The following is a 12,013-nucleotide window of genomic DNA, read 5'->3' as shown; positions in this document are numbered from 1 at the left end:
AATCTTTAAGGATAATTTCCTCCTTCAGTGGGTGAAAGGAAAAGCTTAAGCTTTTGCATGTAGCAGGGGTGGCCCACTCCGGTCCTCGAGAGCCACAATCAGGCCAAGTATTCAGGATATCCACAATGAATATGCATGAGATAGATTTGCATACAGTAGAGGCAGTGCATGAAAATCTTACACATATTCATTGTGGATATCCTGAAAACCAGGCCTGTTTTTGGCTCTCATGCACTAGAGTTGGCCACCCCTAGCATACAATTATGAAGGTATTGCACCATATAAAATTGAGAGATAGCCATACGAACAGTTAGCATGGAGATCTGAATCTTGCAGAAATAGTCAAGAAGCCTAGGTTCCTTCCATGGGGGCAAGTTTGAATGCATTCTTGTTTTCTTGGTTTTTGTCAGCGCAGACTTCATGATGATGGAATTATGCAGTAACTGCAATAGTCCCAAACTGTTTTGTTTTGGGTTTTTTTAAACTCTATATCCAACTTTCTTGCTAAAGAAGCACAGATGATGGGATTTTCCCACATTCTCATTTGTAATTGATTGAGAAGGTTATGAGCTTGGAGAGACACTAGCTCTGATGCAGGGTCCAGGATTTGTAGAAGACCAAAGACCTCTGAATGGGGAACTTTGTCCTTGCACACATTCACTCAAGTACACTGCCCATCTTTTTTTTACAAATTTAGAATAAGTAAGGTCTTCCCGAAGGAGAGGTGTACTCTGGTGGATCCAGAAGTGGGTCAAAAGGTATTCCTGTTGACCCGTCCTCAGAATCCAAGAGTGTGGGCACACTAACCCAGGAACCCAGTGATGAAGAAGGCAAACCTGGAAGCTTTTTTTTTTTTTTTGCACACTGAAAAGTGCTATTGTGAGTGTTGCAGAAGCAACAAGGCAACTAAAAAGGTAAGAATTGAAGAAAAAAAACAAAATTAGAGAGGATCTGAAGACTTTAGAGAAAACATATCTGGAGAGATTGAGTATACATTCATGCTTGTATTCAGATAAAAAAATGCCTGAGGAGACTCACAAACTAATGCCCATGCAGGAATTCCTATACATGCTCAGTAGACCTAAAGGTTCTATTAGCAGGAGAGACGAATCAATTTATAATCGCCAGATGACATCAACCTACACATCATAGCTGATTTAGCCTACTTATCGATAGAAAAAATAGCATATATTAAAATTGGTATCTTTAAATATTTAAGACCTTAAAGGTGAATTTTAAAAGCTGAGCGCATGCCAAAATTGGTATGCTTACCGCTCAGATTTGTTTCTACAAGATCGAATCTCGAGATCTTCAAGCTTGAGATGGAGAGTCGTTTCATTTGCGCCCCTGAGCAAGGGTGATGTGTAATGAAGCCCTCGAGTCATCAACATCGGAGATGCGCTGTTCCATGATTTGTAACTGATGCCTAAATTCAGTAAATTGAGAGCTCAGACCAGATACCTGTGTGGAAATGAGATCTAGCTTCCCCTCTAATGCCTGGCGCACTGCCGCCACAACTTCAGAGACAACAGATTCAACGCCCTCAGAAGTAGGGTTGGAGTCAGTAGGGTCGGCCATTTTAAAATCTCTGCCTTTGGCCTTGTCCCTTTTCTTTACAGGTTGATTTTGCAGTCATAATCGCTATGTAGGCGCAAAGTGAAAATAAAAAGCAACTTTTTGAAAGCAGGGGATATCTCGAGAGGACAGACTGCCCAATTTGCAACAAGGAAAGCACACAAAAAAAGAAAATTAAAGGGGAAGGTCTTTAGAGAGAGCAGGGATTGCATCTTCTCCCTCTCACAGCATCATGTGACTTCCTGATTCTTTGTCTTTTGAATGTGATTTTATGAATGTTTACATTGTAACCTGCTTCAAACATTTGTAAAAGTGGGACATAAATCTTTTAAAATAAAATAAACATAGAGTTGCCTATGTTCCTTGAGCCCTGCTGGAACAGCCCTGGCTACAACCAATCTAACGGCATCTTCCCAAATGGTTTACAGGGAATTTTAGTCTGTTAGTTCCTACCCAGGTATCCCATGGCTTGTAGTGTCACTAGCTCATGCTTCCTTTATCTAGCTTTGCTTTCTTTATCTCCTGTTTCACTGATCTTGAGGACATGAAGAGTGAAAGGTTTGCAATACTGCATCTCCACCTTCTTCCTACCACTGCCCTCTATATCTATCCCAAACATTTTTAAATGCCTTATGTTTTGCTTATTGCAACCATACTACTTTATATCTCCTGGTAATGTCACCATTTGCTTATTTGAATTCTGACCTGAAGAAGAGAGTATGAACTCTCAAAAGCTAGTCAAGAACTGTATTTAGTCCACCAAAAAGGAATCACTTTATATATTATTGTTCTTTTTGTTATACTTTATTTTTGGGTATTCAAGTGGACTAACATGGCACACAAACTGCTTATAAAGAAGTGATAGGAGTCTACTGAACACCATACCTGAGAGAAGGTTGTGGGATAATATCTGGACTGGCTGGGACCTGAACGCCTTTCTCCCATTCCTGCTTCCAAGTGTCCACAAAAAGATAATACTCATCAAGGTTAATATGTTGAGAGTCTGGAATTTTCATAGCACTTATTAGGTCTTTCCGGAATATCTACAGAAAGAACACAAAATCTATATCAGAAGTCATCTTTAACACAATGGAAATGCTATATTTAATCAGCATACTTTCCTTTCTCATCATTCTCCCTTACATGAGAACATTTTTAAATTATACCTAAACAGTTAGGTGCAAGTGTGTTGTAAAGAAATTATACTGTTAGAAATAATATGCTGAGAATTATCACACCAATTCCCCTTCAAGGGGTGCTTAAATTCTGTACTAATACATGCCATCAAGCATGTATCTATAAATTTTAAGTTCAGGATGCATATCATTAAGAGACTGCAAATGCTCATGTAACCCAAAAGTCACCAATGAGGCAGTTCTGATTGAATTATTGTATAAGGAAGCCACTAAGTCATTTTCAACAAATATCTAATACAGCAAAGCCACTTACCTGCCCCAAATATTTTCTGAAAACAGTTCACTAGTCTTACAAGTGGATTAGTTACCACCAACACAGCATGCCAAAAGACCAGGTAAACTTCCAGAGCTTTCTAGAAAAGGCATGATAATGGACTAATCAAGGTGAAGTCTGACACCAGCTTAGGCAGGACTTTAGAATGTACACAGAGCAGCACCCAGTTATGATAAAATCTAGCATAAAGTGAATAAGTCACAAGAACCTGAAAATCACAGACTGCGAGCTAAAGTGATTACTGCCAAAACAACCTTCCAGGTTAGGCATTTGAGCTCACAAAAGTCAAGTAGATCAAATGAGGCTTTCATCAAGTGAGTTAGAACTATGTTAATGTTTCATAATGCTATGGAATGCTTGATAGGAGGCTTCAATTGAAATAAGCCCCACGTGAACCTAAAACAAGAAACTTTAGAGAAACTGTGTTTCTTTCTACATGCTGGTGGTGGTAAGCATCAATTGCACCAAGGTGAGCCCTGACATCTGGTTTTGAGGCCAGTTTCTGAAAGATAAGGTATTTAAGCAGTTTTTATGTGGGGCAAGAGAAAATATCTAGGGCCTTGCTCTTACCCCAATTAGTAAATCATCTCCAATTAGAGACATAAGACTTTCTCATAAACTCTCCTAGAAGCCAGAAGAATTTGAAACACCTAAAAAAAAATAAAAAAAACACTAAAGGAGCATATTACATCGGTGAACCATCCAAGCAGCCAAACAATGCCCCAAGAATTAAGACTAGAGCCCAGCTCACACTCGTTCAAGGAGAAATTGAAAACCTGGCTGTTTAAACAGGCCTTTTCATAACACCTCCCCTCACTGTCAGTTAATCCTTCAAACACAAATCTCCATTAAAAAGCTCCTTCATTCAACCTTATACTCATCAACAGTATCGTACTATATAAGTTAAAATTGCCAGCCGTTATTCTTTATTTGTTTATAACCCTATGCTCCCTTTATCATTCTACCTGTAGCCTAACTGCTTTGAAATTAGTGATGTTCGAAATCTTCTGAGATGTAACTTATCTTATGTTTATATTTTTATATTCTTATGTTTCTATTTATTTCTCTGTAAACCGATGTGATGTGCATACAAACAAACGTCAGTATGGAAAAACAAATAAATAAATAAACACACGAACCTCCAGATGGCACAGAAATTCTGCAACAACTTGCAAGCCTTGTGAATGCCTACAGTGCTGAGGCTAGACCAAGAGACAGTAAATGATACCAGAGGTGCCAAGTCCCTCCAATGAATCTAAGATACATCTCAGTCATAGGAACTCCCTTTATGTGGGTTTAAGCTTCCTTATAACACAGAGAACATATTCACTCTCCCTTTATTTAGAAGGGGAAATAATGGAGTCCAGGGTAATCATCATGAACTTTTACTTTTTCAGGAATTTCCTAAAGGCCCTTAGATCTAGAATGATTCTGTAGCCTCAGTACCAAGTATCTGGAATAAAATCCCTGTCCTCTTTCCTGCTGGGGAACAGGATTAACCACTCTGGCCTGCAAGAGACAGGAGTTTGCCAATCTGGGCAAAACCTGTGAGGTAAGATTTACCACTTTCTTTGGCAAGCAATTTGGAGGGAATCCCAGTAGATGCAATCTGTAATTGTTATAATTGAGTGGACCCAGCTATCTGAGGTTACAATGGACAAATGGTTTGGAAAAAACTCCCAACATCCCCCTTAAAGATCTTCTAAAATTGAAACTGGGATTCAGGATCTCTCCTGTGGATTCAGTCAAAATCTTCTATGGTCACTCTATTGCTTGGGTAAGCAGGCTTTGGGAAAATTTTCTTCTAAGGAAAAGCAGAGTTGCTTACCTGTAACAGGTGTTCTCCCAGGACAGCAGGATGTTAGTCCTCACATATGGGTGACATCATCAGATGGAGCCCTGTCACGGAATACTTTTGTCAAAGTTTCTAGAACTTTGACTAGCACACTGAGCATGCCCAGCATGCCACTAACCCTGTAGCCACCAGGGGTCCCCCTTCAGTCTAGTTTGTAGCAAAAGTACGAGTGAAAAATAAAATAAGAAAACGGTAAAAAACCCAACTCCGAGGGATGGCAGGTGGGTTTCATGAGGACTAAAATCCTGCTGTTCTGGGAGAACACCTGTTACAGGTAAGCAACTATGCTTTCTCCTAGGACAAAGCAGGATGGTAGTCCTCACATATGGGTGAATAGCGAACTGTAGGCTGACTCATAACACAGGAGGCCAACCAGCACTCAAAATGTGCAACAGGCACAACTGTGGTGCTGTTGGCAATAATGAGGCAGCCTGAAATTCACAGCGGGTCAAGGTAGAACGAGTTGGGTTTCTACACTGGGAATAAATTCCTTAGGACAGACTGGCCAAAGAGTCTTGTCGTACAGCCTTGTCTAGACAGTAGTGATCTGCGAAGGTGTGGAGAGAGCTTCATGTCTCAGCTCTGCAGATGTCGGCAATCGGTACTGAATGGTAGTGGGCTACTGACGTTGCCATGGCTCTGACGGAGTGTGCCTTCACTCGTCCCTGCAGTGGAAGGCCTGCTTGTTGGTAGCAGAATGCTATGCAGTCTGCCAACCAGTTGGAGAGTTTGTGCTTGCCCACCGCAACTCCAAGTTTGTTTTTATCAAAAGAAACAGAGTTGGGTGGACTTCCTATGGACCGTGGTGCGGTCTAAATAAAATGCAAGCACACACTTACAGTCCAGGGTGTGCAGAGCTCGATCACCCGGGTGAGCGTGAGGCCCTGAGAAGAAAGTGGGCAAGACTATGGACTGATAAGTGGAAATCAGTTACCACCTTAGGAAGGAATTTAGGGTGAATGTGGAGAACCACCCGGTCATGGAGGAACCTTGTGTAGGGTGAGTAGGTCACAAGGGCCTGTAACTCACTTACTCTGCAAGCAGATGTGATGGCTACTAGGAAAAGTACTTTCCATATAAGGTATCCGAGTTTGCAGGAGTGCAAGGGCTCAAGAGGAGTGTGCATGAGCTGTGCCAGGACAACACTGAGGTCCCATGCCATGACCGGTGGCCGTAGAGGAGGCTTAAGCTGTAATAAGCCTCTCATGAAGCGACTTACTAGGGATTGAGCTGTTATCGGGGCATCCCCTACTCCTTGATGGTAAGCAGAGACAGCACTAAGGTGTACTCTGATAGATGACATCTGAAGACCAGATTCTGAGAGGTACCAGAGATAGTCTAACAGATTCGATGTGGGGCAAAAAAAGGGATCCAAGCCCTTCTATGTGCACCACAAGGTAAACCTCTTTCATTTAGAGCAGTAAGACTTCCGCATGGAAAGCTTCCATGAAGTTACGAGGACTTGAGAGATGTCACTAGAAAGTGAGTGGTTGTAGTATCAACCTTTCAACATCCAGGCCGTCAGAGACAGGGTCTGGAGGTTCGGGTGGCGTAACTTGCCGTGATTCTGTGTTATGAGGTTGAGCAACATGCCCAAGCGAATGGGTTTCTGGACAGAGAGATCGAGAAGTATGGGGAACCATTCTTCTCATATTGGCGTAGCCAATATGAGGTTATGAGTATCATTATGCCCCAAGTCCTGTTGTAGCTTCACGAGAGTCTTGCTTAGTAGTGGAATCGGAGGATACACATATAGGAGGCCTGTGTTCCAGGGGCGGGCAAAGGCATCCATGGTTGGTGTTTGTCGGTCCCTGTGTAGAGAGCAGAAGCGTTCCACTTTGTGGTTCTGACTGGACGCAAAGAGGTCAATGGTCGGCTGACCCCACCGGTGGAAGATTCTGCTCGCGACTGAGGGATCCAGAGACCATTTGTGGGGCTGGAAACATCAGCTGAGGCGGTCCGCCAGTGCATTCTGTGTGCCCGCTAGATAAGTAGCTCGCAGAAGTATGGAATGCGACATGACCCAGGACCAAATCTGTGCCGCCTCCTGGCAGTGCAGATAAGAGCCTGTGCCCCCTGTTTGTTCAGGTACCACATTGCAATTTGGTTGTCTGTTTGAATCAAGACAACTTTGTTGGAGAGGCAGTCCTGGAATGCATAAAGGGCGTACTGCATCGCCCAAAGCTCCAGAAAGTTGATCTGAGAGGCTGCTTCGGCTGTTGTCCAAGCCCCTTGAGTTTGAAGGCCTTGGATATGGACTCCCCAACTTAAGTTGGAGGCATCCGTGGTTAAGGTCGCCTGAGGAGCCGGTTGCTGGAAAGAAAGACCCACTTGTAAATTGGCTTTGTGTGTCCACCAGGCAAGGGACAGACGAAGCTGGCTGGTTATGTGTACCAGGAACGAAAGTGGTTGAGTAGCTTGTCGCCACTGAGTTTTTAGAGTCCATTGTGTCACTTTCATGGTGAGGCGTGCCATTGGGGTGACATGGACTGTTGATGCCATATGGCCAAGCAACTTGAGTAGGTGGCCAGCGGAGGCTTTTTGCCGATAGAACTGGCAAGGTTGTACAGCGTAATCTCGTGGTCGTCGGGTAAGATTGCTTTGGTTAGCATCGGGTCCAGGTCTGCTCCTATAAAGGAGAGATGGTGAGATGGCGTCAAATGGGATTTGGAGTAATTGATTAGAAATCCCAATGAGTTTAGAAGTCTTATGGTGAGACCGAGGGAGTCAAGGGCTCCTTTTTTGGAGTGGCTTTTTTATGAACCAGTTGTCCAGGTATAGAAAAACGTATACGCCCCTGCTGTGTAACTGTGCAGCCACGACTGCCAGGCACTTCGTAAACACTCGGGGCAGCAAGGCCAGGCCGAATGGCAGTATTCTGTATTGACAGTGCCTGTGACCCACCACGAATCGCAGATATTTGCGATGAGGAGGGAAGATTGTAATGTGGGCATATGCGTCTTGAAGGACCAGAGAGCAGAGCCAATCCTCCTGTTGTAGCAGAGGAAGCATGGTGCCCATGGATACTTTTCTGAACCGCTCCTCGTGAAGAAATGTGTTCAAGGCACGGAGATCCAGAATAGGCCGGAGGCCGCCAGTCTTTTTTGGAATTAGGAAATATCTGGAGTATAACCTCTCCCCTGCTGATTCAGTGGAACCAGTTCCATGGCTCTGGCCGACAGAAGGGTCGAGAGCTCTGACTCTAGTATTCCTGTGTCATCGTCCCAGTTCCAGAATGGATTGTGTGGGAAGTCCGGGGGTATTTTTGAAAAATTTAGATGGTAACCGTGGGTTATGATGGACAATATCCACTGGTCCGTGGTAATTGGGTGCCAATTTGTTGCAAAGTGGCAAAGGCGGCCCCCCACTGGAGAATAGCTGCTGCTCTCTGGAAAGGAGTCAAAAATCCAGCCGCAGAGCCAGCTTGTGGAGCTGGATGTGGTCTAGGTGTTCTCGCTTGGCGTGCATGTCCCCTCTGAGGTGCCCGGGTTGGTCGTGCACGGGACGCAGGAGGGTAATATCTGCGTGGCTTGTAGAATTGTTTCCTGGAGTCCCTACGTGTGCCCCTGTGGGCTACGAAGGGAACATCTGGGGAGACAGTTGACTATTGACGCAGGGTCTCATGATGGCCTTTTAACTGGGCCACTGCATCCTGGATCTTGTCTCCGAACAATTTGTCTCCTATACAGGGTAGATCTACAAGTTTGTCCTGCACTTCCGGGCGTAGGTCTGAAGCCTTGAGCCAGGCCCAGCGCCTAGCACTGATGCCCACTGTCGAGACTCTAGATGCTGTTTCAAAAGAATCGTAGGCAGCTCTGCCCTCATATTTACCTGCTTTCAATCCATTTTGTAAGATGGAGGACAAGGTCTCCTGTTGTTGCTGTGGTAATGTCTCCGGAAACTCCTGGACTTGTTTCCAGAGATTTCTATTATATTGGGTCATGTATAGTTGATATGCTGCTATTCACGCTAGCAACATGGACCCTTGAAAAAAAAATTCTTCGTCCCAAAGCATATAATGCCTTCTGTTCCTTACCAGAAGGAGCAGAGGAATGTGGACGCGATTGTTTAGCCTTTTTCTGAGCTGATTCCACAACTACAGAGTGGTGAGGCAGTTGACTTTTTTGAAAACCTGCAGCTTGTTGGACCAGGTATGTAGCATCTGTCTTTCTGTTGACTGGAGGTACAGTACCTGGATGGTCCCACAGGCGGTGCAAGAGGTCAAGAAGAACTTCATGCACTGGTATTGCATGTATCTCTTTTGGAGCATCGACGAATTGTAAGACCTCCAACATCTTGTGGCGAGCGTCTTCCCCCGTAACTAGTGAAAATGGGATACTCTCAGACATCTCCTTGACAAAATTTGCAAAGGAGAGGTCTTCCAGAGGAGATCATCGCATTTCTTCCGGGGGTGAAGGCTCTGAGAGCAAGTCCTCAGAAGCTTGTGAAGAATCATCTGAGGATGCATCTTCCCATGGATTATAGGGACTTTCCCCTTCTCCCAGTGGGCTTCCTGAGGGAGCAAGTATGCCAAAGCCGAGAGGGCGGGAAGGCATCAATGGATGCGGCACCGGCATTGATGGAATCTGTGTTGACATCGAGGGCACCAAAGCAGATGAGGTGTGCTTGGGGCACAGACAGCCCCGATGGACCTGGCATGGACTCCGGCATCTGTGGTTCCCGTGGAGGGACCTGGCCGGGAATCGATTCTTCCTCCTCCGAGGAACCCAGTATTGGAATCGGGACCTGTGGAGGCCTCGATGGATGACTCGGTGTCACCGTGTCCGGTAGCACAGGTTGAGTCGTTAAGGCACTGATGAGCGTGTCAAGGCACTCGAGGAGCGGTGCGAACATCGAGGGAGACGGTTCCTGGGCCGGCGCCAGCAGCAACTGGAAGCCTCGTAGGGCATTCAGCACTGCCACTTGGACCATGTGGTCCAATTCCTCCCGAAAAGCCAGCACAGATGGCACGGCAACTGGGGTAGGAGGCAGGCTAGGTGTCAGAGCTTCCACAGGGGCCCATGGAGGCTCGGTGCCCGGCACCGGTAGGGAACGCCTAGTGGTCCCGGGTCCAGAGGAGGATGGGGGTTCCTCTTCCTGGGCCCTCTTTGCAAGCGGCTTGATGGAAGTTGGTGCCGCTGCAGTATCGGTGACGGCACCGGTCGGGGACGCCCGTCTGGGCCGGTGTTTCCCTCGATGCTCGGTCTGGTCCTTCTCCGGCACAGAGGACAATGACGCAGATGTCTTCGATGGTGTCTGTGACAGACGGTCACCTGCTCCATGATGTTCCTGGCGGGGTGTCTCCGAGGTCGATGGACCCTCTCGGGTCGGTGGCGCTTGAACTGGCATCGATGGAGCTGAACGTTTTGAAGCAAACAAATGCTCCATCTTGTCCATACGAGCACGACGGCCTTTGGGAGTCATTTGAGCGCAACTGGGATATCGACGGGCGTCGTGCGAGGGGCCTAAGCACAAAACACAAACATTTTGCGGGTCCGTTATGGACATGGTCCTCAGACACTTGGGGCATTTCCTAAATCCAGTCGCCATACCAAAAAATGGCAGGCGTGCAGTCGGTGACCATCGAGCACAGAGGTGGGAAGCCGCTGGGAACAGACCACAAGTATGGGGAAAACACTTACCGAGCATGATGGGGGACCCCAGTCAAGGATTTTTTAAGAAGTTAAATTTCAAATATTTCTGTGAGGAAAGTTGTGAGAAATTTCTCAGAGCTCCTAAACTGCAACAACTGCTGCGCAGAAAAAAAAGAGACTGAAAGGGGACCCCTGGTGGCTACAGGGTTAGTGGCAGGCATGCTCAGTGTGCCAGTCAAAATTCTAGAAACTTTGACAAAAGTATTCCATGACAGGGCCCCATCTGATGATGTCACCCATATGTGAGGACTACCACCCTGCGTGTCCTGGGAGAAACACCATTTCGCTGTGAAAACTTCAAGATGTCTAAAGGTGATCTGGAAGAGACAGTGGATAGGTCTTAAAGTATGGGATAGCCTTTTGAATGGCCAATGCTTTATTAAGTTTCTCTACAAAGATTTCCACCATTGCATGGCACATCTGCGAGCCTTTCCTACACCTCTTCACAAAGGCCTAAAGCCCACAGTTATGAGTCTGCATGCTTCAACAGCCATGGCAGAGGTTCTTGATACAGTCTCCAAAAAAATCACAGTTCTTGTGCTAGCAGAATAAGATTAGAGGATAGGAAGGTCTTCCTGCTCCAAACCTGCCTGACTCATCCTCAGTACAGACACTGCCAAGAAAGGCACAGAGTGCCAGATCAGTGTCAGTGTCAAGAAGAGAACTGCTCAATGTATGAAATGGAACTGAGGTGCTTGAACCCATGACACTTACTTATTATGTAAATAGTAACAGTCAAACATTTTAACTGCTTTTTCTATAGGATTTAAAATACAAGATTTTTTTTCTCTGTTTGTCTCTAGCTAGAAGCCGTTTCCTGCCTTAGAAGTCACAGACCATGGAAATACTCAGTGGAAGAAGGAAAACATAAGAGGTAAGTCAGGCTTAAATTTAGCTGCTTTAAAATGTCATGCAAAAATATAGGAGGATATGAACTGACAGCATGAGATACTGCCAAACTGGACCTTTGATACACAGGGCTCAGTAAATTACAGGAAATCTCTGGACGGCTAACCGCAGATGCAGACTTTTTCTATCAAATAAGGTACAATGCTGAATTAACACCACAGGCAGAATGTTCCTGCCAACCAATTAGATTTGTAATGAATTCTAGCCAGCTAAAGGCCTGACAATGGAGTATGTTATACGATGTCCCCCGGATTTGAAGATCTAATCAGGATATGACAGCAAATCAGTCATATCTAATTTCATATCTAATTTAATAAGTAAACATTAACAACACTTTTTGAGGTGGAATTGCCAAAGTCCTTGTTTGACAAAATATAAGTGGAGCAGAGGTCTAGTGGTTAGAGCAGAGGGCTACAAACCTGGGTAACCAGGGTACAAATTCCACTGCTGTTTGTTATGACATTGGGCAAGTCATTTTATCCTCCATTGCCTCAGGTACAAACTTATGATTGTAAGCCCTCTGGGGATATGGAAATACTTACAGTACCTG

General features: G+C 45.2%; 1 protein-coding gene across 3 annotated transcripts in view; it reads right to left on the bottom strand.

Moving 5' to 3' along the window:
- JADE3 (jade family PHD finger 3) overlaps nt 1-12,013 on the bottom strand; it is a 183,912-nt gene that overhangs the window by 104,351 nt on the left and 67,548 nt on the right. For all 3 annotated transcript variants that reach the window (XM_029603618.1, XM_029603617.1, XM_029603616.1), the window contains exon 4: nt 2,461-2,618. In XM_029603618.1, coding sequence (XP_029459478.1) covers nt 2,461-2,618 — 158 coding nt within the window. The remainder of the gene's footprint in view (nt 1-2,460; nt 2,619-12,013) is intronic.

Source organism: Rhinatrema bivittatum, chromosome 5 (assembly GCF_901001135.1).
Source record: "Rhinatrema bivittatum chromosome 5, aRhiBiv1.1, whole genome shotgun sequence".
NCBI lineage: Eukaryota > Metazoa > Chordata > Amphibia > Gymnophiona > Rhinatrematidae > Rhinatrema > Rhinatrema bivittatum.
The sequence above is the reverse complement of the archived record's forward strand: the minus strand, read 5'-3'. Positions and strand labels throughout refer to the sequence as shown.